General features: G+C 36.8%; 1 protein-coding gene across 3 annotated transcripts in view; it reads left to right on the forward strand.

Annotated features, from left to right (window-relative positions):
- Window positions 1–7,304, forward strand: part of LOC121313447 (protein FAM110B-like) — a 68,801-nt gene extending 61,497 nt beyond the window's left edge. For all 3 annotated transcript variants that reach the window (XM_041245976.1, XM_041245979.1, XM_041245977.1), the window contains exon 2: window positions 4,260–7,304. In XM_041245976.1, coding sequence (XP_041101910.1) covers window positions 4,572–5,687 — 1,116 coding nt within the window. In that variant the 5' untranslated portion in view covers window positions 4,260–4,571 and the 3' untranslated portion in view covers window positions 5,688–7,304. The remainder of the gene's footprint in view (window positions 1–4,259) is intronic.
- The last annotated feature ends 18,305 nt before the right edge of the window (window positions 7,305–25,609 follow it).

Genomic DNA, 25,609 nt, shown 5'->3' on the forward strand with positions numbered 1-25,609 from the left:
ACCCTATGATTTGTAAGCACTTAATAAGTATGTTTAATTATGTCAGACTGTATTATGCAAGTGCAATGCCACTGGTTTCATGGTTACTTTCAGGTTACCCTGAGCTGAAAAGTCTAACTGTTTTTCCCTTTAGCGTTACAACTTATACTGCTAAAGGGTTTGATTGTTGTCCACTTGAAAATGAAAAATATTTTAGTGATGGTACATTGTGCCTGATATTCTGTATTTTCTTTGATTTTTGTTACTTTTTTATATGTGTAGTAAAGTCCACAAATCTGTATTCCTGCAATGGCAACCTTTTAGCCTGGGCTGTGCTTTATTTGGTATTAAGTTTGTGAACAATGAGCTGATCAGTTTGTGTGTATGTGTACTGTACAGATTTGATTTGAAAGATGTCCCACATACCCACTGGAGGGAGAGATTGGGTGTTAAATAATCCGTAAAACCAGTCTGGAGAAACCTGTATAGCCCAATCCAAGAGTAGGTGATCTGCAGTGGAAAGTCCTGCACACCATTGTGGCTGTGAACTCTTTTCTCAGTATTATTCAGTCAAGAGGCAGATGATGTCGTGTGTGTATGTGTGTGTGTGTGTGAGTTTTTTCAGCAGAGAGAATCTTTTTTTCATTATGTTCCTTTCTGTCCAAAGCTGCATTCTCTGATTTGTACTAGAAGATATGTTTAATAATTTAAAAAATTAAATGCTCGCGTGTTCTTATCTATGGGGTTAATTATTCTATGGGGAATAAGTATAAAGTAAAAATGGCAAATTTCCTCCTCTGTCAAGCTAAACTAGAAATTTTAAAATGCAGAAAAGGCTAATTAAATGGATGTGTTGACTACTGCTGTTGTATCTGTGTTTTAAAGTGTTGGTGGCTTGTAGAGTGTGAATTGATTTTATGTATTATAAATTAGTACATCACTTGGATCTGTTCCAAACAATCTGGGCTGTGGGTGCGGTGGTGTGCTAAGTCGAAGAAGAATTTTTATTTTTTTATTTTTTTTATCATGAGGATGTGATTTTAACAAACATTTAATGTATAGCATTGTTGTAATGTGGTGCAGGGTTGGGGAATTATAGATGGTGATAGACAGGTGGTAAGATGCAAAACACCGGAGTCAGAAAGACAGTGATATGGTTTGAACAGCACGATGTCTGTATATTTATTTTGAAACATTTTTTTTCTTCTATCATTAGCTTTACAGTAAGGCAGCAGATAAATATTTCTTCTTTTAAAGAAAATAATAATAAATAAATAAACAAAAATAATCTTCTACAAATTGCAAATTATATATTAAAAATACAAAACTGAAAGATCCTAATTGGATAAGTCTCCATCCTCCTGAGTTAATACTTGGTGGAAGCACCTTTGTCAGCAGTTACAGCTGTGAGTCTGTTGAGATAGGTCTCTACCAACATTGCACACCTAGATTTGGCAATATTTGACCATTCTTCTTTACAAAACTATTCAAGCTCTGTCGAGTTCCTTGGGGAGCGTTAAGGGACAGCAATCTTTAAGTCATGCCACAAATTTGATTGGATTTAGGTCGGGGCTCTGACTGGGCCACTCAAGGACATTTACCTTTTTTGTTCCTTAGCCACTCCAGTGTAGCTTTGGCTGTGTGCTGTGAGCCGTTGTTATGTTGAAAGGTGAACTTCTGTCCCTTCTGTTTCCCTTCTTTCCTGACAAGTGCCCCAGCCCCTGCCAATGAGAAACATCCCCATAACATGATGCTGCCACCACCGTGCTTCACAGTAGGGATGATGTTCTTTGGGTGATGCGCTGTGTTGGGTTTGCGCCAAACAACATCGGCCTCTTGGTAGCTTCTGTGATCGGTCTCCTTCTTGCTTGGTCATCCAGTTTGGAGGGACGGCCTGATCTAAGCAGGGTCTTGGTGGTGCCATACACCTTCCACTTCTTAATAATCGTCTTGAGCGTGCTCCAATGGATATTCAAGGCCTTTTGATATTTTTTTTTTTATACCTAACCCCTGATATGTGCCTTTCAACAACTTTGTTCCAGAGTTCTTCTGAAAGCGCCTTGGTGCTCATGGTTGAGTCTTTGCTTTGGAATGCACTACCCAGCAGAGGGAACCTACAGGAACTGCTGAATTTATCCTGAAATCATGTGAATCACTAAAATATAACACAGGTGGAGGCCCCTTAACTTGGTGTGTGCCCCTTAATTTTGAAGGCGATTGGTTACACCTGAGCTAATTTTAGGATTGCTATTACAAGGGGGGTGGACACTTATTCAACCAAGCTATTTCAGTTTTTATTTGTAATTAATTTTGTACAAATTTCTAGAATATTGTTTTCACTTGGAAGTTGTGGGGTAGGATGTGTAGATAAATGGGGAAAAAAAAAAAAAAAAAAAAACTATTTTAATGTATTTGAATTCCAGGTTATAAGGCAACAAAAGGTGAACATTTTGAAAGGGGGTGCAGACTTTCTAGTGTGTGTGTAATAAGTGCTGTGGCTTTTTTGTTCCGTACCACATCATGGATTTTTTTGCTGTTGCCTGATTGACAATGTGGGCAATAATCCTTACACTTATCAGTGCACTAGAGTGGACATTTTCAAAAGAGCTTTGAAACAGACTTTAAAGTTATAAGTGTGCAAAGTTGTCTGGGTGTTAACAATGAAAATAAAAATGCCATGTATGTTATTTAAACAGTTGGGGGCGTGTAACGCTATAATTTTCAGAACCCTGCTACTTACTCTTTAAGAGAACAGACACTTTGTTCAGCTAATTTTAATTTAAAAACAAGAGACTTACAGATTTATACAGTCGAGGGTTTACTGTGTTCATGGATATGCTACTGTATACTTAACTATATTAGCTACTAAACTTTTATTTAAAAACAGAAGTGATAGAACCTAAAATGATACCTCCTGTGCAATGTACCGTTTGATTTGTGTAAACCATTCTTATTGTAATACTGCACCTATACCTTATGACTGTTGTAAATTTCATAATCTGTTTAGGGGATTCAATCCAAAAAATGGGAAATTGTGTTTAAATGCATTCAGTTTTCTTCATTGTAGATGATTTTTTTAGTTGAATGTTGGCATATCAACAAATGTTAGTTCAGTACAAGCAGAGCCAATATTGACCCGCTGTAGAGGCTATTAAAGCCAGTCTGATTAATTATGCATTGAACTGTAAGTGGATCTCCCCAGTTCATTTGAACTCGGTAAGTTTGGTACACTGAAATAATGTCTTTTGAAAACAAATCTTAATATATTTTGTTACTGTGATTCCTAAGAGACAGCAGTTTGAGGTGACAATGCATCTCACTGAAGAATTCTTATGTCACCTCAGATAGCTGCCTTTGCAGTTTGTTGCTGTCATGAGACAAGAGAGGTGACTTTGGAAGAATTTGACACTAAGAGAGACACTTGACATTGCATTAGTCACATTTTACTTTGTCATGGTACACTGTAGAAACAATATTAAAAAACTAAATGGCAAAACCTTCCTTGACCCTTTAGAAGTTCTGTAACCTTTCCTTTTTGCCAACATGTTTCTGTAAACACGCAAAGATAATCTGTGTTTATTTTTCATCACTGCTAAGTATAGAGATAAGACCATTCTTACTAAACTGTGGTGCATCGGTAGCTGTACACAAAAGTATAAGGCCACAAGTTTAAAAAGAGAGCCACTTGTATATATTGTAGGATTTTCCTTCCCCCTTTTGACTTCTGACAAGGAAAATCCAAAACTGTCAGTAAATCTACCAATGCATATGAATTACAAAATGGATTTCTTATACAGAAGATATTGTAATCTTCATTTCTATTTATTTTTTTATTTTAATATGTGCTTCAGTTATAATATGCATTATGTTACTGTCTGTTTTGTGTAGGACAGTACCTAATCAAAATGTAATATTTGTATTAATTTATGTAATGTGTTAATTTGCATTAGTCATATGGTACAATAATTTATTTATAACCTTTCAGTTTGACACATTTATTGAATGTATTATTGAACTAAACAAATGTTATGGGTATAAAGCAAAAATAATTTACATTTAATATGTTATAGCACATAAATGGCAAAGAAAGTATTGCAAAAATAACTGTTTTATACTTCAAGCGTGTTCCTAAATCATGTGTTTTATTAGACACGTTACATGTCTGAAAGGAGACTCCAGCTTTAAAGATTGCCAGCCAACAACAAGGAGTTTTCCTTGTTGTTGCTATAGATGTGATGTCACTCCACTGCTAACACATGGTTGGTTATTCTGTGTTTCAGATAACTGCCTGCATTGAGCACAAAGGAAGAGGCAGAATTCCTACGTCCTTCATTGGCCTAAAGTAAATCACTGAAGCAGATTAATACAGACTGGTGGCCCCCTTTTTTTTTTTTTTTTTTTTGTACAAAGGCTGCCTGTAAAGAGAATGCAGTGTTATTTAATGAGCTGTGAAATGAGACCTTGCTGCTAATAGTCAGAGGAGAAAGGATTCTTCATCCATTCATCGGGCTTGATGTACATGTTTCTATTCCGTACTCTGAGGAGAGTCTACCACGGAATCCAAAACGGCAGCTGGGGAAAATCCATCAAACATGCCTACAGAAACACTACAGACAGATAGCATGGTCAAACCTGCCAGCCCAGCAAGCACCTTTACCTCAGCAGTACCTCTCCGGATACTGAACAAAGGGCCAGACTATTTCCGTAGGCAGGCAGAACCGAACCCTAAAAGACTCAGTGCAGTAGAGAGACTGGAAGCAGACAAAGCTAAATATGTGAAGAGTCAAGAGGTGATAAATGCAAAGCAAGAGCCTGTGAAGCCAGCAGTAACGGCAAAACCACCAGTCGGCTCAGTTATCAAACGGGCAGGGAGCAGTCCGGCATTAAAGGCAACAAACAACAACTCTAAGACAGACAGTAGTGTAAAAAGAGAAAACTTGAACCTGGAAATTCTGAAAAATATAATTAACAGTTCAGAGGGCTCTTCCTCAGGGACAGTGCATAAACACAGTGCCAGAAGCTGGGCTCCCCACAGGTCAGAATCTACAGAGCTGAACAGACGGTCTTTTGCAGAGTCGCTTAAGGTGTTCCCTACTCAAAGCCACTCAAGTCCCCAAGGAAGTAATTTAAATATTAGCAAACGTCTTTTTGAAGAGCAGTCAAGTGAGTCATCACTACATGTATCTTATAGCTCATCAGACATTAGAAGGGTATGCAATGGCAAGCCATCAAAAGCTATGCCTAGTAGTAGTTTGGCCCCACCTCTACCACCTAAACCCAGCGTTACAGCTTGCAATACACTGAAATCATCTGGGACTGACACATTAGAGCCTGATAATGGAGTGAGCAGGAGGCCCTCTGTGCATAGATCAAAGTCTGATCTAAGTGACCGATATGCACGAGCCAGTGCAGATGTTGAACGTTTTTTTAACTACTGTGGACTGGATCCTGAAGAACTTGAAAACTTTGGAGTGGAGAATTTCACCCGGGCAAACTCTGATATAATCTCTCTCAACTTTCGCAGTGCAAGCATGATTAGTTCTGACTGTGATCAGTCGCGGCACAGCAATGACAACCTGACTGATGATGAAGATGCCAATGAGCGAGTGCCATATGGCATCTCTGCTGTCGAAAGGAATGCCAGAGTCATCAAATGGCTATATAGCATCAAGCAAGCTCGAGAATCTCAGAAAGTGTCTCATGTGTGAGAAAGGAAGGACCCACCACTTTTTTTTTTAACACTTGTATTTAGTCTATAAATCTTATATTTGTGAAAGGGTGAGAAGTCTATTTTCTGCACACTTAATTGCTTTGTGTTATATGTGCAATGCATACAGAAATTGCATGCTTGTCAACATGTGAACTAACTTGACCTCCACTTATAGAAAAAATAAATACATAACTATACTATGAAGACGGCTGCAGGCCTATGCACTCTGTCCTAGATATGCTTATATCAATCAGAAACCTTAAGACTTAGGGTTACGCGTTGAGCTATTTTGCACAACAGGCACAGCTACACAGCCATATCAGCATGAGTGCATAGATTCAAATGAGCTAGAATGCATAGGTGAATTACTGATGCGTAATGACAGTCAGAATGTATATAATGACGTGGCTGTAGAAGCATGTTACAGTCCTTGCAAGTACAGTAGTAAACTCAAGAACATGTGACTTTCTCATAAATCTACCCAGTGTTGCAAACCATGTGTTACATATTGTTATTTAAATCATCAGCATTCTGTCTTTTATATGGCTTTGTCTTCTACTGTTCTGACCGACAGCTGCATTGTGGTGCAGTGGAATGGAATGGAAGTCCAGGGAGTGACTTCATTTTTCTGTAGTATTTGACAGAACTGCATTATGTAACACGGACAGGAAACCTTTTTTTTTTTTTTTTTTTTTATGATGTAAATTCTGTAAGGATTGTAAAGTTGTTATCAAATCTGTAACGATAACTGTCAGGCTAATAAATAGATCTTGGCTCATTTATTCTTTTTCTTTTATTATATTGCAGGGTTTTTTTTTTTCTTTTATTGATATCAAATTTGAAATCTTCATTTAACATCAGCCAGGAATCCTGGTGGAGTGAGGGTCTGAACTGTTAACATACGGTGTGGAATGATGGTATATCATCTTGTAAATGCACATTATTGCTAGGGCAACCACATTGTGATAAACAGGCAGAAGTTCAAGGATCTTATTTTAGATTAAGGATCTTGTTTTAGAAGCCATTGGCTTCAGAGAGAAATCTGTTGTTGAAAGTGTGAACGGCACACTTTACTGAAGTGTGTTTTTTTTTTTTATTTTGATGTACTAATAATAAATCACCAGTGGAGTGCTGATGACTTGTGTGAGAGGTCGTATTGTACTTCACTGTAGCACGTCTCAACCTTTTGGTGTGCAAGATTCTATTGTTTAGAGTAGAAGCTTCAAATAACCAGGGATGTTGTTTTTATTTTATTTTTTTTTTACAATCTCATACGTATCTGGGTTTTAATTACAGTATATGTCATTTAACGTTTTTCCCCATAATAAGTGCCCATTTCAGGTTGTGACAGCTGTCCTGATTTAAGATGCTGTTTGCTGTGTTTAAATCCAGAGATACGGTATGTAATCCCAGAAAATGCTTTGTTTACATATTTGTGTCACAAAAAAACCCACTCACAGGGATTATGTGCAGAATGATGCTTGCTATCTATATTCTTAAACTGAGATAAAGTAAATCATTGCTGCTAGTAGCTGAAGGGAAATAAATACAGGCATGGAATAGACCTGGTTCAATTTAAAACTGGCTCGTTAGTATTGGAGCACAAGTAGGGCACACATTGCATTATTTAGATCCTAATATATATATATATATATATATATATATATATATATATATATATATATATATATATATATATATATAATATATATACACAGATATGTCGCAACGTATGGTTAACATGAAAACTTTTAAATGGTGAATTGTAACAAAACAAACAACATTCAACATTTGGAAATGTCGCTATGCTTAAAAACAGTATAATTATAAGAGCAATCAAAATTAACATTTGAAGTAGAAATGGATGTTTTCTGCATCAGGCTGTTACACAATGTGGATAACACATAAAATGAAAACTCAAAATGAATTGCTAATCTAGAGGAGTTATTCAACACAACGTTTTTACATCTGCCAAGACAGACCATGGAAACATGAGCGTTCAGCATGAAACTTTAATTTAAAAAAATAAAATAAAAAAAAATCTGTTTACTGTAACTGAAAGCAGTTTGAGTTAAGTTATTTTCCCTTGTAGGCTTCCTCTTCTAGAATTGTAATCACATTATCCAGGGAGATGCCTGTGGTACTGTAAGCAGACCAACTGCTGCCCTTGATGTGCTTGAGGTAGAATGATGGACAGAAACCATTTCTTTTTGTGCCTCTCATTTAGCTTGCAGATGGCAGATTGCAAGCACTGAATGAGTTAACAAGATAATGTATTTACAATATATACAGTATTTTTTATTCAGGGTTGGGGTGAAAAAAAAAACATGTTCACACAAAAGTTGTGGCATGTATGCTACATCTGGAATATGTAAACCTTATCGAACAAAGGGAGGCATCTGGTAAATTGGTCATTCGGTATCTCTCAGGCACTTAATTTACAACTGCTAAAGGAAATGACCTAATTTGTTTAAAATGTAAGTGGTTCAGAACAGGACCTTGTCTTTCAGATGTAATTAAATCTAATTGAATGACCACGAATTGTTTAAGCCCAAGATAAATGTTAAAAAAACCATATGCTACAAATGCTTATTCTGGACTTCATGTGTTACAGACGTTTATTTTGGACCTACAAGCTCCCAGTATTCTCATTTTACAATATTTACCACATTACAGGAGGCTTGTAAATCTAATGGTGGTATTTTCAGATAGGTGAAGAACTGTTCCATGTGGTATAATATACCAGTAAATAGGTATAAATGTCCTATTTGGAACTATTCTTCTCAAGACAACCAGTGTCTTCTTTACCTGAGGAATCAATCTTTCATGAGTCATTCCAACTGTGACCACAAGAGGGAGAATGACACATGCTGAAGCCATTACGATAACAGAATCCAGTGATCATTTTAGTTAGATTGGGAACAATAAAAAAGATAACGTTGTAAAATTTTGAATACCAATACAAAAGATTTCCTTACGAGCTATGTTAAAAATACATTAAATCAATGTATACATACTACTTCGCGTTTGTTAGGGATTTCAACAAAGATGCGATTCATACTGCTGGCTTTTATTGAATGGCTGATTATGTTAAGATACAGTTTAACCTGTGGAAAATGATGCATAACAAAAAGAAGGTGCCTCAAGGTTCTGATAACAACAGAAAGTTATCAGAACCTTCCAGAAATTGCAGACATACACCATACTGATCATGTGCAATGGCATAGGCAGTTAAAAATGTTCATGACTGTTCATCACTTTCCATTGTTAGTAGAGTCTAAATAATGACTTTATCAACCTTCTTTTTGTTATGCTTCCTTTTCTGCAGATAAATCCTGTATAACACAATCAAACTCTGAAGCTAGTAGTTTTTATGACAACAGTAGGTCTTAGTTATTTGGTGAGGAAACGAGTGGCTTTGGGGAAAAGACAGGAATGAACTTAAGCTCATACAGTACATTATCGTGCTGTGCACCAATAACAATGGCTCTCAAACAATGTTCATTTTTTGTAAAAAACACGTCGTAAGCCCCCCCTCCCCCCCGCAAAAGGCGTTACAATACAAATATTCTGTTAGGTATTCATTGTTATATAATCTATATATATATATATATATATATATATATATATATATATAATAAATATTTTATTTATTTTACTGGTATGTTATGTAGTATAGCTTAGCTATAGCTGTTTTCTTTCAGTCTCTCTTCACTTTCTGTGTTCTCATCAGACTACAACTCACATTGTTATGCCAGGTGGTCAAGGTATTATTGATTAGACCAGTGAAGCATGCTCTCTACACTGAGTTATTTATTTGCCAGATTAAAAATAAATTGAAGAACCAGTTTACGTGTTGTTTCTCCTTTATCACCCAGGTAAGTGTCATCTCATAAAGAAAAATAAAAAAGCATCTGCTCAGATTACTTGAAGGGCATTTCTGCAGTGCTTTTAAAGAGTTAGGGTAGTCGGCTCAAAGAACCACTGGTCCTAACCCATTTTAGTGTACCTAATATTTCCTGATAGGTACTGAAATGAAAACCTTGATTGCTAGCATTGCAAATAAAACTAAGAAATCCATTGGGGTCAGCAGATACTGTATGTATTTGACAATAATAAAATTTAAGGGTGGGTGCTAAAAATCTTTTTAAAATATGTGTGGTTATAGCAGATAGGAGTTTGTAATGGAGACTTGTCTCCTCTGATGAAAAACACTTTGGACCCCTCCAATTAAAACCTGTGCTCAGATCATGTGATCTGCTTCTGTGATAGCTAATGCTTCCTGTGTGTATACGGCAAAGTGGAGTTGGAATTTTCTGTTAACCAGATTTTCCATTTTAAATCTGAAACATGTGCTTTTCTAAGGAGGCTGACAAGCATGGAAGAAAAATAACAGTCCAGATACATTTTTATTTTCATTTCATATAGTCTTTTCACAATTACAATTCCAGTTATACTGCAAGTAGAAACAGTAACTGGCTGTGCCTGGAAGAAGTGAAATGCTACCCTTCAGAAAGTCAAAGCCAGATGTTTTTCAGTTTTATGTGCATCCAACATAACACCAAGGAAATCTGAGGCTTTCCTTAGAAGGACAATGCCAATAGATACAACTGATAAGAATGGGTGAGATTTCAGCCTGTGTTAATAGCATCATTTTCTACATAAACTCAGATAGGCAGGTCAGTCACATGACAAAGCTCTAAAAATCTCTGCTAAACAATAGAGATTTAAGAATGTCAATCACTCCCTGAAAAATGCTAATAGCAAAACTTACAGTACATATAAATTCCAATAATACCCCTTGCAAGAGGTTTCAGTAGCATTAGAGGAAGATTCTTCACAGCCCCATTAAAATACTGCTTTATGTGAAACTTAAAGTTTGTTATTTAATCTCAAATGAAACATAATACTAGGTATTCTCCAGACTACTTTTCAACAATATTGAGACCACAGTGTTATTTGATTGCAACGCTTCTCCCTGGTGAACACTTTTGCAATGAGATGTACAGTTTTTTTTCTATCTATCATAAACTCAACGAACATGGCATATAAACAGGCACAATACTAATGACGTTAACACAGTCACTTTCTTAGAGTGGTATTGATGGAAGTAAAATCAGATGCCTGAATGTAAATAGTGTTTAAAAATTGCAGACACAATGAGGCAAACAAAATGCAAAAAAAAAAAAAAAAAGAAAAAACAACTAAAATTGGGGAAACAAGGCAAGCTATCTGCTTTTTTCTTAACTTCAGAGTCTGAGAGGGTTCAAAAACATTTGGCAGGATAATAAATACTTGTGTTAGCAGGACCTAAGGCGAACCCCTGCTAAGAAAGGTTTAAGGTTTGTACTGCCAACAAAGAAGAATGCAACAATATCTTAACAATCAACCAGTTTCTCTGCAGTACATTTATGAAAAAGAAGGCCATGTGCACAGCTTCAACTAAAGGGCAGCTTGTTTGGATCATAATGAGTGCACTCACTCATTCCTGACCAGCAGATTCTACAGCTATGCTCACAGCACATTTGAAAGATTGTCACATCGGTTATCCAGTCATTAACATAACTCTCTCTCTCTCTCTCTCTCTCTCTCTCTCTCTCTCTCTCTCTCTCTCTCTCTCTCTCTCTCTCATATATGGTATTTAATGAGAAATGTATTTTGTGATTTTAAAAGGAATAAATACACAAGGTGATGTTTTAATTTAGTCACAATAATGTACAAATGCAAGCTGGACCGTTATCTTCCACATATGACTATTACCTGCTAATTGTAACTAGCTATACAAGTACTGAAGAATAGTAATTTTCAATTGTTTATCATTGGAAGCATTGTTCTACAGTTCTAACATATATCAATGTTCACATTTTTACAGGATATTCACACAATTAAGTTTTTCATTTCATGAAATCTTGTGTAAAGTATAATATGTAAAGCAGAATACAGTTTGACTATCCTTCCACTATTTCACATTTAATTTGCTTTGTTTTTGGTCATTGTATTGTGGTAACCTTCCGTGAGCAGGATCAGGGGCTTCTCCCCCATTCATTCCAGCAAAATAGTTGTCAATCTTCCTGTTTTAGTCCTGGTCACTCCAATTCTTCATCTTGCTTTTTAGTTTCCTCCATCTTCCCCTCCTCCTTGATTATGCTGTGCCACCTCTGCAACACCCCCCCTCGGGGGGGCAAATGAAGCTCACTTACCAACTGTAGAGGTTGGTCACACCAGCCTTGTCCTCCGAGAGGAAGGTTTCCGAGTGCCAGAGGAGACCCCTGGCTAAAACTATCCCATCTTTCTCATTCTTTTGTTCACTCTAATCATTTTGACCCAAGCCAGTCACCCTCTCTGGAGAGCAAAGTTTGTTCGCAGCCTCGGAGCCCAGCTACGCAACTTTGCCTCCGAGAGCCAGGGGGAGATCCCTGACCCTTTGCATGTTTATTTCTCTCTTATCTTTTCCAGCTCTCCAGTTCCCTGATTTGATTTGTTACATTTTGTTTCCCCCAGGGGGAAGTAAAGTAGCTTCCCTGCCTTGGAGGTCGATCGGTTCCCTTTCAAGTACGAAATGTAACCATTACCTAATGGGTGTTTAGCTCCTAAAAGCCCAGAAACCAGAATATTATATACCAAAGCTGCTCAGCCGAGCCTGTGATGCAGTCATGGCCACCCCCGAAGATACAAAAGTGGGTGAGTGAGATGCAGGAATTTTCAATTGCAATAGCCTGCTTAATTTTTGCAGAAGCCAAGACAATGGTTGCGCTCTGTACCAATCGTGCTTTTTTGCCGAAGACTATCTCAGCATTAATGTCAACCAGTCTGTGTAATTGGAGGCTTTCCATCTACCTCCTTTCCATTCTGACAGGGAGTGACAGGATGAAAAGTTGTCTGCTATGGGGTTAAGTCCCATGGTCAAGCCCAAGTCTAAACAGAGGCTGTCCAAATGGATAGCAGATAGTCAGGCCTGCCTATGAGCTGGCCAGCTTGCCCCTCCAGAGTAGCCCACTGCATATTCCATCCAGGGGCGTGGCAACTTCATGGGCTTTATTCCAGGGTGCATCTGTCAAAGCCATATGCAATGCAGCGGTGTGGGCTACTCCCCATACCTTAACTTTGGAATTGAGATTTGGAACTAGAGAGTTAAGGGTGGCTTCCGATTCGACCCTTACAACACAGGCATAGAGGTGAGTTTCCCCCTCATTATTTTAGCCCTAGCTACTAGTTACTGGGGTTTTTAATGGTAATGTACAAGGCAGTCTCTCAGCTTAGCCTTGTAGCATTCCAGTCATTCTGTAATATTGCCCTTGTGACGGCTTGGGTATACTCACCCATTAGGTAATGGTTACATTATGTATTTGAAAGGGAACTTTAGGTTATTATCATAACCATGTTTCCCTATAATAGAAATGTAACCATTAACCTTCCAGGTTGCTGCGTCCATTACTGCAGCAGGCTTGAAGGAAAAATGCCATTGAGGTCTGCGAGTGTAGTATATTTATGCCCTCAGGGGCGGGCCATGACTGTGTCACAGGCTCAGCTGAGCAGCTTTGGTATATAATATTCAGGTTTCAGGGTCTTTATGAAGTAAGCACCCATTATTTAATAACCTAATGCTATCTCCTAGTTCAGTTCCCCAGGTTCTTCATACATGCAACCCTTGCTCCTGTCCACTGAATTACCATTTGGTAATGACTTCTTAATCGCACACCAACCAGCTTGCCTCTGTGATACATTGTGAACATGGTGAGGGTAATCTGTCTGCATCTGAGCTGTCTTTTATTTTATTTACAGTATAGAGTGCTATAGAATTTAATCTGTCAATGAGTTCCTGTCTGATACTGTTTATAGCTTTACTTCAACCTAATTCTTGTTGATCATCCTTCTGCCTCTGCATTTTATGAGGCAAAAACCCAAGACCGTTCTGAATGGAACTACTAGATGGAAATCTATTGTTCCTGTTCGTGTAAAAAAGCAAGTATCTTAGTGGATTATGTCACTTTGCTCACAACCTTTATCTATAAATGTCCTGGGTTTCACCTAATGATGTCCACTGTTAAACCACTTTAGGATAATTATTGATAAGCAGGGGCTCATTCTATTAACATTTCAAAACTCTGCCTACACATTTATAATCGGTTTACATTACTGGTGTATCAGGAAGATAGCAACAACAAAGTCACTTTGTGTGTCCATGTGTATATAAATATTTATACAACACTCAAGGTCATACTACGCAGAGACAGAACCAATAGAGCCCAAACCACGTAAAAAATATGCAGTTACACTGCTAAACATGTGCAGTCCAGGATGAAAATTGCATTAAGATTGAATGAGGTGCTACTTATGTGCCACATCTCAGTTTTGTTATAGAAGTTCCGTACCCATCACTTCTGTACTGCCCTGGAAGAGCCACCACAGAACTCGCATTATCTTTGTTCTTTCTAAAACAGCACAGATAGAAAGATACCTTAAAATCCAAACAACTGCATAAAATAAATAATCGAGCAGCACCACTTGGCAATGTTTATACTTAGCGTACTAATACTGACCCTGCGTAAATATTCCCTCGGTCAGCAGGTCCTGCTATTTGAATATCCTATATATAATAATCGGATTCTAGAAAAAATATACTGTATTACTGATTACTAAAGTCTTACTGCTAATCCTGTAGTACTAAAGTCTTAAACAAAATGCTGCAGTGGTGTTTTTACAAAAACAATGATTTCCTCCTTCAGTTTAAACTTTTTAAAAGCTATGTCGTTTCTATCTTTTTCCTATGTAACCCCAGGAAATGATGTGGATTGATATATTTCAGAACCAGATTCTTGCAGAACCTTCTTTACTTTGACTCGCTGCTCAGTCACTTCTCTGTGGAACACTTATTTTCCATGTAAAATACTGTAATGCTATTTATTGTAGAAGAATAATACCCAATATACTGCTATTAATTCTAGATTATGTCAGTCAGTAACACAATAGTCTTTGTAATGATTTATGAGGTTTAACCTGTTATTGCGAGGGGATTTTGAATGGTTTCCTTTCTGCTGCAACAAGCGTGTTCTCATTACCCTTTGAGTTTTGTGTTTTCCATGTCGCAGGCTCCAGCTTGGATATTATTGTATAGAAAAGGAAATCAAAGGTGTCCAGTAACCATGGCTCCTTGAAGTGCTGATTACAACAATTTACCTGATCTGTTTCATAGGAGTCATCCAAAGAGTATTGCTAGTATTATAATGATTTGTGCTTAGGGTCAGATTTTGGTATCATGGACCGCTGGACAGGGAACCAGAACCAGCAACCCCCCCCCCCCCCCCCCCCCCCCCCCCCCCCCACCCCCCCCCCCCCCACCCCCCCCCCCCCCACTCCATTGTTTTAACCCCCCCCCCAAAAACCACCCCCGCAACCCCCCCCCCCCCCCCCCCCCCCCCCCCCCTCCCCAACTGGCACACCAGATTCAAATGGCCACTCCATTGTTTTAACGTGAATGCCAAAAGTACATTCTCGAAACAATTAGCTATAAAGACTTGGCATTACACAACGCCATCTAGTGACTTAAATACACAACTTTTAATAACTGAGTTCATGTGAAAAGAACCTCTAAAAGAAGATGTTAGGAATATTACAATGTTAGTAACTGCTCAATACCACAATCGATCCTAAAACTAAACAGCATGTTACTTAAACTTTCCTAATCACCTCTGTTCTGTGTAAAAATCCAGTTTTCTGAGTATATCCCCTTAAATCCTGCCCTGATTGTGCTGCCTGTGTATTTTTGATAACCCTTTCTTGGTAACAATAATTCAATTATTTTTCTGACACATTCAGCAACAGAAGCCCCTTCTCAACTTGAATAAAATAAAACATTATCCTGATTTTTCGGCAATTTCTTCTAGTCAGGGAATACTTGAAAAACATATGTATTTTACTGCTTCTAAAGGTTCAAAACAGTCCTGTGATGAATATTGATCAAAAGGACAAAGCAGTGCTTACTGGTGGCATTGTTGCCTGCAGGGAACCATGGTTACTATGTTGTTGTGATTTTTTTCCCCAAACCTTTTATAGGTAAATTCCACTTTTTAGGTCAGCTCTAAGAGATATATTTTATAGAACACAAATGAGTACTTCAAACCTATGCGAGTCTAAACACTCCACTGAAAACAATGTGTAAACAAATTGATGCCTTTGGTTTATTTTGACCTTTATGTTTTAATTAAATAGTTTTGCAACTCATTACACATTTCAGTTTTATCTGGTTTGCACATATGATTGAAACAGATTTTAAGCAATAACCACTCAATGAGAATATAATTAAAATCAAAATGTAGCACCAGCTTGATCCGTAGACATATTGAGCCTGACAAAAATCATCACTGAGCAGAACAATATTGAAAGCCTTCATTACTCTACTTGTGTTATAAATTACACTACCGGTCAAAAATTTTAGAACACCTCAATTTTTTCAGTTTTTATTGAAATTTATGCAGTTTAATGTCTCAATGTATTCTGAAATTAAAGCATAGAACAAATAAACAATTGGAAATAAAAAATAAATCATGGAATCGTTTTGTTTAACAAAATTTAATCTAAATTTTTGAATCCTCAAAGTAGCCACCTTTTGCAGATATAACAGCCAAACACACTCGTGGCATTCTTTCTACAATGGAAATCAAATATTGTTCGGAAAGCTCTTCCCAACACTGTTGCAGAAGTTCCCACAAATGTGTTGCACTTGTAGGTTGCTTTGCTTTCACCCTTCTGTCCAGTTCATCCCAAACCAGCTTGATGGGGTTTAAGTCTGGAGACTGTGCTGGCCATTCCATGGTTTGAAGCCTACCGTCTTTTTCTTTTCTTCTAAGGTAGTTCTGACATAGCCTGGAGGTATGTTTTGGGTCATTATCTTGCTGTAGGATGAACCCCTGACCAACTAGGCTTATACCAGAGGGTATTGCGTGGCGCTGCAAAATGCTGTGGTAGCCGTTTTGGTTCAGGGTGCTACTCACTCTGTGTAAGTCGCCGACTCTGGATCCAGCAAAAGAGCCCCAGACCATCACACTTCCTCCTCCGTGTTTTACAGTTGGTGTCACACTGGGGAACCATCCTTTCGCTTACTCGACAGCGTACAAAAACCCTGTGTGATGAACTGAAGATTTCAAATTTTGATTCATCGGTCCATAAGACCTTCTTCCAGTCTTCAGTAGTTCACTGGCGGTGCTTCATGGCCCAGGAAGCCTCTTTTTCTTATTTTGCCATCTTAGCAATGGCTTTCTTACTGCCACTGTCTGTCTTCCTTTGTTTATTGCCTTTTTCTTGCCATTATGATAGCAATATACTACTTCCTGCAGTACAATACTGTTCAAGTAACGCTTAAGAGGGTGTAGTAACACGGTCTGTTCCAACACTGCTTTTATACAGACAGAGGGTTTGTAAGTAATCAACAAAAGTTGGGACATCTGTAGGAATTGTTAGCGTCAACTTTCAAGGCTTAATTTACTTTCATTGCTGCAGAACAGCTGTAAGTTGTTAACCCATTACTTGTTCCCTGAAAAAGGCCTTTTTGTATAACTCTGAATTGTACATTATTTTTCAGTTTTTGGTAACCTAAACTTTTTTTTAATTAACCTCCCTGACAGTTTACTGCTTACCTTTGTACCAGTTCAGGTTATTCACTGGACTTGAACTGCTTAAATTTCATGTTTATTAATAAGAGACATTTTGAAATGTGTAATAGAAGATGCCCAGTAGTAAAACTATGGGGGAGTGGGGACATTGATCCTTTGCCTTTTTCATGAACATGTTGGAGACAACAATGTTTAAAGCTAAAGTACTTTTGCAGAAGACATGTTATTTGTTTTGCATGTTTGGCTTAGAATTCTCTTCTTTTTTGTATAGAAAATGAGTCAGTCAGTTGCCCAAAGCACTCCTCAGCAGCTTCAGCGGCCAGAATATCCACACCCACCTTTAATTCAGGAACGCGGGGGAGCGATTTACTATGCTACACAGCGTGAAGTACAGCTTTTGGCCTGCTGACAAACTAGCTATTGCTACTCAGTCCTATGTTCCAGTACATTTGCTGCACACTTTGTTCTATTTAATGTATGTTGTTCAGCACTTAGTGTTAAAGCAAACTGCTGTGCTATACTGAGAAACCTCCAAGGAAACTCCAGCTACATCACTTAGGCCAGCAGTTAATTGGATTCTGGGGATAAAATGCTAAAATGAGGCTTAAGTACTAATTTTGTAGTGCAGTAACATATGGAGAATTGCTTTGCATTGGAACATGAGAAGACTGTATGCTTATTGATCACAACACAGGAAGAAAAAGGCCTACTACACAATTTTGTACTCCCTGAAACCTTAAATTTTGTACAGTACTTGAGTCCCGTCAAATGACAAACTTACAAACTGCACAATAAGTGTTTTTAGGAGAACTAATACAATAAATCCACACTGTAATGGTGGAGATTGATCCCCTTGAAGCAGATCTAGCTGTAAGCTATGTACTCAAAGGCTTATCAAACATTTATATAAATCAATGAAATAAACAGAAGGATTTTGCTCTAGCATATTTTATCATTCAACATTTGTTATCATCATTGGGAGAAATTCCACGTCTGTCATCATTCTCTAACCTGTTTCATGACAGACATCATATGCACGGGCTAGAACAACTGACTGCAGAGGTACTGGAGCATTGTTGGGGCTACTAGGCATTGGAGTGACCTGTAGCAGTGGTTCATTTTTGGCTTCCAAAAAATAACCCATAATGTCAACTTTATTGCTTCCCTGTTTTATATTTATATAGATAGGGGCCTTAGGATTGAGTGTTCAGCTCTTCTATGCTGTCTGTGATGTATCCATTGCCAGTTCTTTTGTTGCTGCTAATCTTTAGAACCATCCATGCAATAATTGTTTTTTTTGAAGGGTTGTTAAAAAAAAAAAAAAAAAACTAGAGCAACTTTGCATCTGCAAAGTGCTTAAAGATGTTTAACACAATTGACAATGCAGTCGTGTGGTATGTATTTTACAATCTTTTAAACAACCCCAGTAGTAACATTAGTAACTAACATTAGTCAAATGTGAATATTTTACGCATGCTACACCCCTTTTTCTGATAGAACTGTATTCTTATGAATCATGCAAAAAGATTTACACATTAAGTACATTGCAGTTATGCATAAGAACACATGTATTTACTAAGTAACTATTACGTAAATACACAGTAATTAGAGACACTTAATGTAAAGTATTACCTAATCTGCATCCAGTCATTCTCCAGTGGAAGTAAATGCATTTGAAGTACCACTGCAATTCTGGAATGAAAAGGAGACACATTTCTCTTTAGTAAACAATAAATGCTGTACTCTAAGACCTTCGTCATTCCTTGAATACACTGCAATTGTGAGATGATTTGCTCATTTAAAATGATTTGCATATATCCAATGAGCAGATGATTATCTATGCAGTTATACCAAGATATTAAGTAAGGAGTCATCTGTAATGGAGTAATGTTTTCCATTACAAGAGAGTAGGTATTAAAACTTCATGCTGATATTGGACTCGCCTCTCGACAAGTTAAGCACCAACTAACACTTAGCTTCTTTTACTGTAAATGGAATAATGGCTCCAGGGATCAGCCTATTTTGCCTCCCTGGCGCATCAGCACACAGGAAACAACCCCTGTGCGGCCTCCCTAGCACATCAGCATGACAACCGTCTGGACTGAGCTGAGTAGGGTAATTCTCTGGGGTCTTCAAGTGGGCACCTTCCATCCTTTGTGTTTGATCAACTAGCCCACAACACCTTAAAGGCTGACAGTGATTCTGGCATCCCAGCATCACCCCACTCTTTCCCCCATTCCGCGAAGCCCAGCTTATTTACCTTGCTTTACATCGACGTTGCCTTCTTTCTACGATGCTTGAGGTCCCCAACCAGAATCTTTTCTTCTCAACCAGAGCCACTTGCTGCTCCTCTCTGCTGCTTCAAATAAGTTCTTCACCATAGGTCACAACTCTTGAGCACTGAATCCGGTGTCTCTGAAAAACCAGGTTGTGGAGTGTGCCAAAAATCCTCAGTAACCCACCTCCACTGGGTAAACCTGGATTCACCATCCTCACTGTTTTGCTTCAGCAGCCAGTTGAGCATATAGAAGTTTCTTCCTTTCATACTCCCCATCCACTTCTTCTACCCATGTCACTGTTACTCTACCAGGTGAACAAGGAATGCTGATCCAGACTACAGCACAATATCAGTGTTAAAGTAGAACCTCTTGTCCACTACTTTACCTTTAATTATAGACATGCTCCTTGACTTAGTGGACTTGAATTGCATTCATGCCCACTCAATGTTATTGATTAGTTTGCCCAATAACTGATTAGTGCAGGCTACTGTTGTAGCCAACTGTTCTCCTCCCTGTAATAAATTAGGTTAACAATTTATTTAACAATAAATAAGTCTTTAGTCGCCCATCAAAGGGATGCCAAAATGTAGTGAGATGTGTATATATATATATACATTATGAGTACTGCATCATGTAGAACCAGAATTGCCTTGACAATAATCGACATTCACACGTGTCAGAAATATAAAACAATATTTTATTTAAGAATAAAAAGGGTGCTCAACTAATCTAATATTAAAGAAAGGAAATGTGATTGGTTAGAGATTATGCTTTAATAGTGTAATAATATCTATTTTTATATAGTGTCTTTCATAGTGGACCACCACCACAAACTGCTTTACAGGGGTAGGCTGTGAACTGTGCATTATACGCAGAGTCACTTACAATAGGACATTGATTTAACATCTTATCCACAGGATGCAGCACAAGGAGGTTAAGAGACTTCAGTTTCATCGTGGGTCTTTGTAATCATCGCATTTCCGGGTTAGAGTTTACCGTGCAGAGCAGAGAGCAGGGCCCTCTTCAAAGCTGACTTCACATCAGCCTGTTTTGTTTGGATTCGTTGGGTCGTGTTTAACTTCACACAACGTGTATCCTTATTGGTAGATTTCGTCTTTGTGCCACTTCTTGGCCTTGCCCACAGCTCGTGATTGACAGTTCACTCAAATTTATTTTCTCTTGGCAACTTGATCTCCTCCTCTCTGCGTTCAAGGGGAAAGAGACAACTGCTTCATGTCAAATGTCCAGAATTGCATGTTTGCAGAGATCTCAGTTTTTGATTACACAAAAGCATTTTTACGATTTGTCTACTTTGACAAAGGGATTGGGGGAAGAGAAAAAACATTAACTTGAAACTATCTCAAACAAGGTTAAACAGTGTATATTAATATCCAGAAATAATCTAATTTGACTGCACTGTCCACTATATTCCCCACGAATTAAAACAAAGAGGCCGATTTTGTCTTTTAATCCTCAACTACAGTTAAGCAGTGTCAACTCAGTGTTATTACCAAACAAGCATCAACAATCAATTAAATCACTGATGACTCAAACTAAAGGGAAAAAAACAAACATTTGCATATATGAAAAAGAAAATATCAAGCAATACCAAAATATCAAAAAAGTTATCAAGTTTAATAGCTTCTACTCAATCATGAGGTTAACATGCAAGTTATTACATATTATTTATTTATGATAGCATATCATTAAGGGTTTTCAACCTTTGTAGTAACTTAATTACTTCCTATTACACACCAGTATAGTACAGTCATTCATTTTACAAGTCACAACCATTATTAGTTACAGTATATTCTTGAACATTACCAAATTAAAAACCATGTCTATAAGTTTGTTTGTTTTTTCACAAAATTAATTTTTAAATTTTGATTTAAATGGTATCTTTCTAAAAAAAAACAAACAAAAAAAAAAACATTCATTTAAAGTACAATTGTTTTTCTTTTTTTCTTTTTTGCAATCAGTGCTGTGTCTCTAATCTCACCATGTATATTACAAGCACCAGGAATCAATTTATCTGCAACCTTTTTCAGGTATTTATTGTAAAAAAAAAAAAAGCTTGAAATCTGAAAAATAATTACTTCAGTGTTAAGGTTAGTTTTACTAATAGTTACCAGTTCTATGTTAACAAGTGCATACATTAGTATTACTGTAACAGTGTTCTTAATAGGGAGATCTAATGCATTTTCGTGGCATTGTCTTACAAACTTATAGTTCACCATTTATTATGTCTGAGAAACATGTCTATTGATTTTAATATATGACAATCAGCATTCATAGGAATGCAATTCCTGTAAACTAACCTTAATAGATTCAGGCTAATTCACTTACAGATCCTTATGACAAACAATTTAGAGCAACACAGACCACATCTATCATGTTTTCTTAACATGAGATTTATACTGACAGATCTACTATTTTAGACACAGTACACATATCAATATCTGTCACCTCATCAGTCTAGTCATGAAACATCAGTGAACCGTTCTTATAGAATGGTGAGAGTTACATTCTTACAAATTTCAGTTAACGTTAAAAAAAAAAGAGAGAGATTATTGACTTCTCATAAGTCATCTAGCTATTTATTTCAAGTTTCTCAATTGTTTTATAGTATATTTTAATCCAGAGACCTGAATAATTACCATTGTGGTTGCACTGATAATTACTGGAATTATTTTCCTATTCAGGAGATATTAAGATCACCAGATTTTATAGTTGCAGATTTTCTTCCTATTACAGTTTATGGTTTTACAAGATCATTGGGGTTATCTCAGCTAGTTAATATGAACATATTTAAAAACTGCATTTTAGGAGTACTTATCAAGCTTAATTTGGTAAGCTATAAAATAATATAACTAAAGATTTTTCTCTTTTTCTTTTTTTTTACTACATTCTAAATTTGTAGCACAAAAGCAAAGGTTTCTTGCATATGTTCTTTGAAGTGTGTTACTGTGGCAAAGTGGCTTGTAGTGTACATCTGTAGAGGTGATGCAGTGCTCAAATAACGACAACCGTACTCACGGTCCAAACAGTTTCTTTAATTTGTTTTCACTGTTTGGCACTGTTAAATAATAATGCTGGCAACTACACAACAATGTAGAGTTGCACAGCTAAGCAAAACAGGGTTTCAGAACCGATATAATACAAGAATACAAGCACAGCTCCGAGCCCTTTCTCACGGTGCTCCAGTGCTGGTGGTGGATACACAGTTATTTGTGTGACTGGTGCAGTATTTGTAATCCGGGTTTTAATGCTGGCTGGAACAGTGACAAATTATTTATTTAAGCATTTTTTTTTTTTTGTAAAACTAGCCTGAAATGAAAATTAAATTAATAGCTAGTTGAAGCTTCAAAGATTCTCAATCAGATTGAGATCGGGACTATGACGAGGCCATTCCAGAACCTTGATTTTATTCTTCTTTAACCATTCTGAAGTAGATCGAGGTGTGATTTGGATCGTTGTTGTGTTGGAACATCCAGTTGTGCTTTAAATCAAGTTTTGTAGCGGAGGGTTTCAGATGATTGGCCAATATCTTTTGGTATGCTATGGAATCCATTTTACCATGTATTGGAACTAAATTTCCTGTGCCACTAGAGGAAAAACAGCCCCATAAAAGGTTAATACCACCTCCATGCTTGACAGTAGGTATGGTGTTTTCTTTGTACGACTCACCAGACTTTCTCCAAATGTAACGACTATCAGCCTGAACAAACAGCTCAAATTTTTTGTTTCATCACTCCACAAAACCTTTGACCAGAACTCATATCCATCATTCAAATGCCGTTTTTCAAACTTTTTAAGTGATTGTCCTTGTGGCTTTTTCCTTGGTCTGTGACCATTGAGACCTTCACCATACAATACTCGCCCTATGATTGAAATGGAAACCCCAGTCCCACATTGCATCCAATTCACTTGGAATATCTTTGGCAGTCAATCTCAGATTGTTATTAACCTTCCTCACAATTCTTCTACTTGTTCTTGGTGAAAGAACTTTTTCTTCCAGACCGAGGGAGCGTTGTGACAGTGCCATGAGTCCAGTACTTCTTCATAATAGAAACAATAGTTGAAATTGGGATACTCAAATGACAATAATGTTTTGCCTAAGGTCAGATAGCTCTTTACTTTTTCCCATATTGACTTCCTGGTAATGACAGCAGATATCCTATGCCTGACCCATTTATGCTCTCTATGAATGGTTACCTACAATCCTAGCATTTTCTAGAATTTGGTTCTGCATTATCATATTGAAATTTATAACACCTTGTAGACAATATTATCATAGCATGAATACTTTTGAATTAGCAATTTTGAAAAAAAAAAATTGCTGAAATAAATAATTATAGACATCTATTTATTGTTAATTTGTTTTCGTCATCCACAAAAGCAAAACTTTTTCTACAAAAGATTTTTCCTAATTTTTTTTTTTATTTTTTTTTGAGAAATTTCTGAAGTTATAAATTTCCATTGGCGTATGCAGACTTTTGACTACAACTGTGGGTGTGCGTGCGTGCATGTATACTGTGTGTGTTTGTGTGTATATTATATATATATATATATATATATATATATATATATATATATATATATATATATATATATATATATATATACATACATACACACACACACACAATTAATGTGTCGTTAATCAAGTGCAATTAGTTCACGTTCTTTTTTTCAGTCAATTTGTCTTATTCACCTTTATTTCTAGTCACTATAATAATAATAATAATAATACACAAATCAGACACGCAGCCATCAGTGAAATTTTACTCAGACATTAATATAATGATTTTTACCATAAAAGGGGTACACTTATTAAGGAGTACGCTTATTGATTGCTCACTGATGGTCATGTGGTGGTGTTTTATTTTTGAAAACAGTTGTACAGTTTTCTAGACAATGCATAAAGTTAGCTATATTTTAGTTATTTTTTTCTTCTTTTTAAAAAAAAAAAACAAGGTACATAGTCAGAAGTTGACTGAAAATTATTAATCAAAGATTAATAATTTTTGAAGTGATGGTATTGTGTTCTAGGTATAATCATTCATTGATTTCTAATAAAAACATTTAAGACAACATATACAACCCTAGTGTTTGTCTGACTTTAAAACTTGTTTTAGTACCTGTTTGCTTGTGTTTGTTTATGCGCTTCTGTTAGTCATTTCTGGAGTGCTTTTAGAATTAAAATGGATTTGATTTAGCATATACCACACATGCATTTGATATTCTTGAAACTGTTCTGGAGTCTGGACTGTTGATGGTTTCATAAATAACAGGAAATAACAATGTTGTAAATATGATATATAGTTGTAGATCTTTTCTTTTTTGTTTGTTTCATCTATGCTATTGTTTAAAGACCTAGTGTTTGAACTGTTTATTGATTTCCCATGACTGCTTTTTACTTTTCAGATGACAGCCAAACATGGACAGTATTTTCACTTTACCCGGTTCTTTGAAATGGGATTTACTTTTCAGAAAACAAATTATTGTGTCCATGTAACCACATTAGTCTCTGACAAAGCTGAGGTAAACAATTCCCCAGGTATGCCTTGTGATGACAAGCATCTCTTTATTCATGTGTGCAATTTGACCCATGGCACCTGAAAAACAAAAAGTGGCAAGAACAGCTCTATAACCTTGTAAACATGCAGTTAATGTATTAATACCATGATGGGTTGCTTCATGTTGGTATTATATTAGAAAACACCCAATTGCTCTATAAGTTAGACTTTACAAGATGACACCAATATCTGATGACGTTGTATTTGCATTGTAGTTTCATTGTAGTCTTATTTTGGTGAATTTATTTATTAGTTTATTTATTTATTTTTGACCAGTTTTCTGGTTGTGTTCTATGAAAGTCTTTTTTAAAAGCAAAAATTAAAAGGTAAACATTGAACAATAGTGGGCCCAGGAATCTGTGTTAAGAAACCCCACCGGTAACATCTACTGTGAAAGAGAATAATCCCTCCCTGCAAGACTTTTCTGTCCTTTAGGATTTTACTGGATACCCA

Source organism: Polyodon spathula, chromosome 3 (genome assembly GCF_017654505.1).
Source record: "Polyodon spathula isolate WHYD16114869_AA chromosome 3, ASM1765450v1, whole genome shotgun sequence".
NCBI lineage: Eukaryota > Metazoa > Chordata > Actinopteri > Acipenseriformes > Polyodontidae > Polyodon > Polyodon spathula.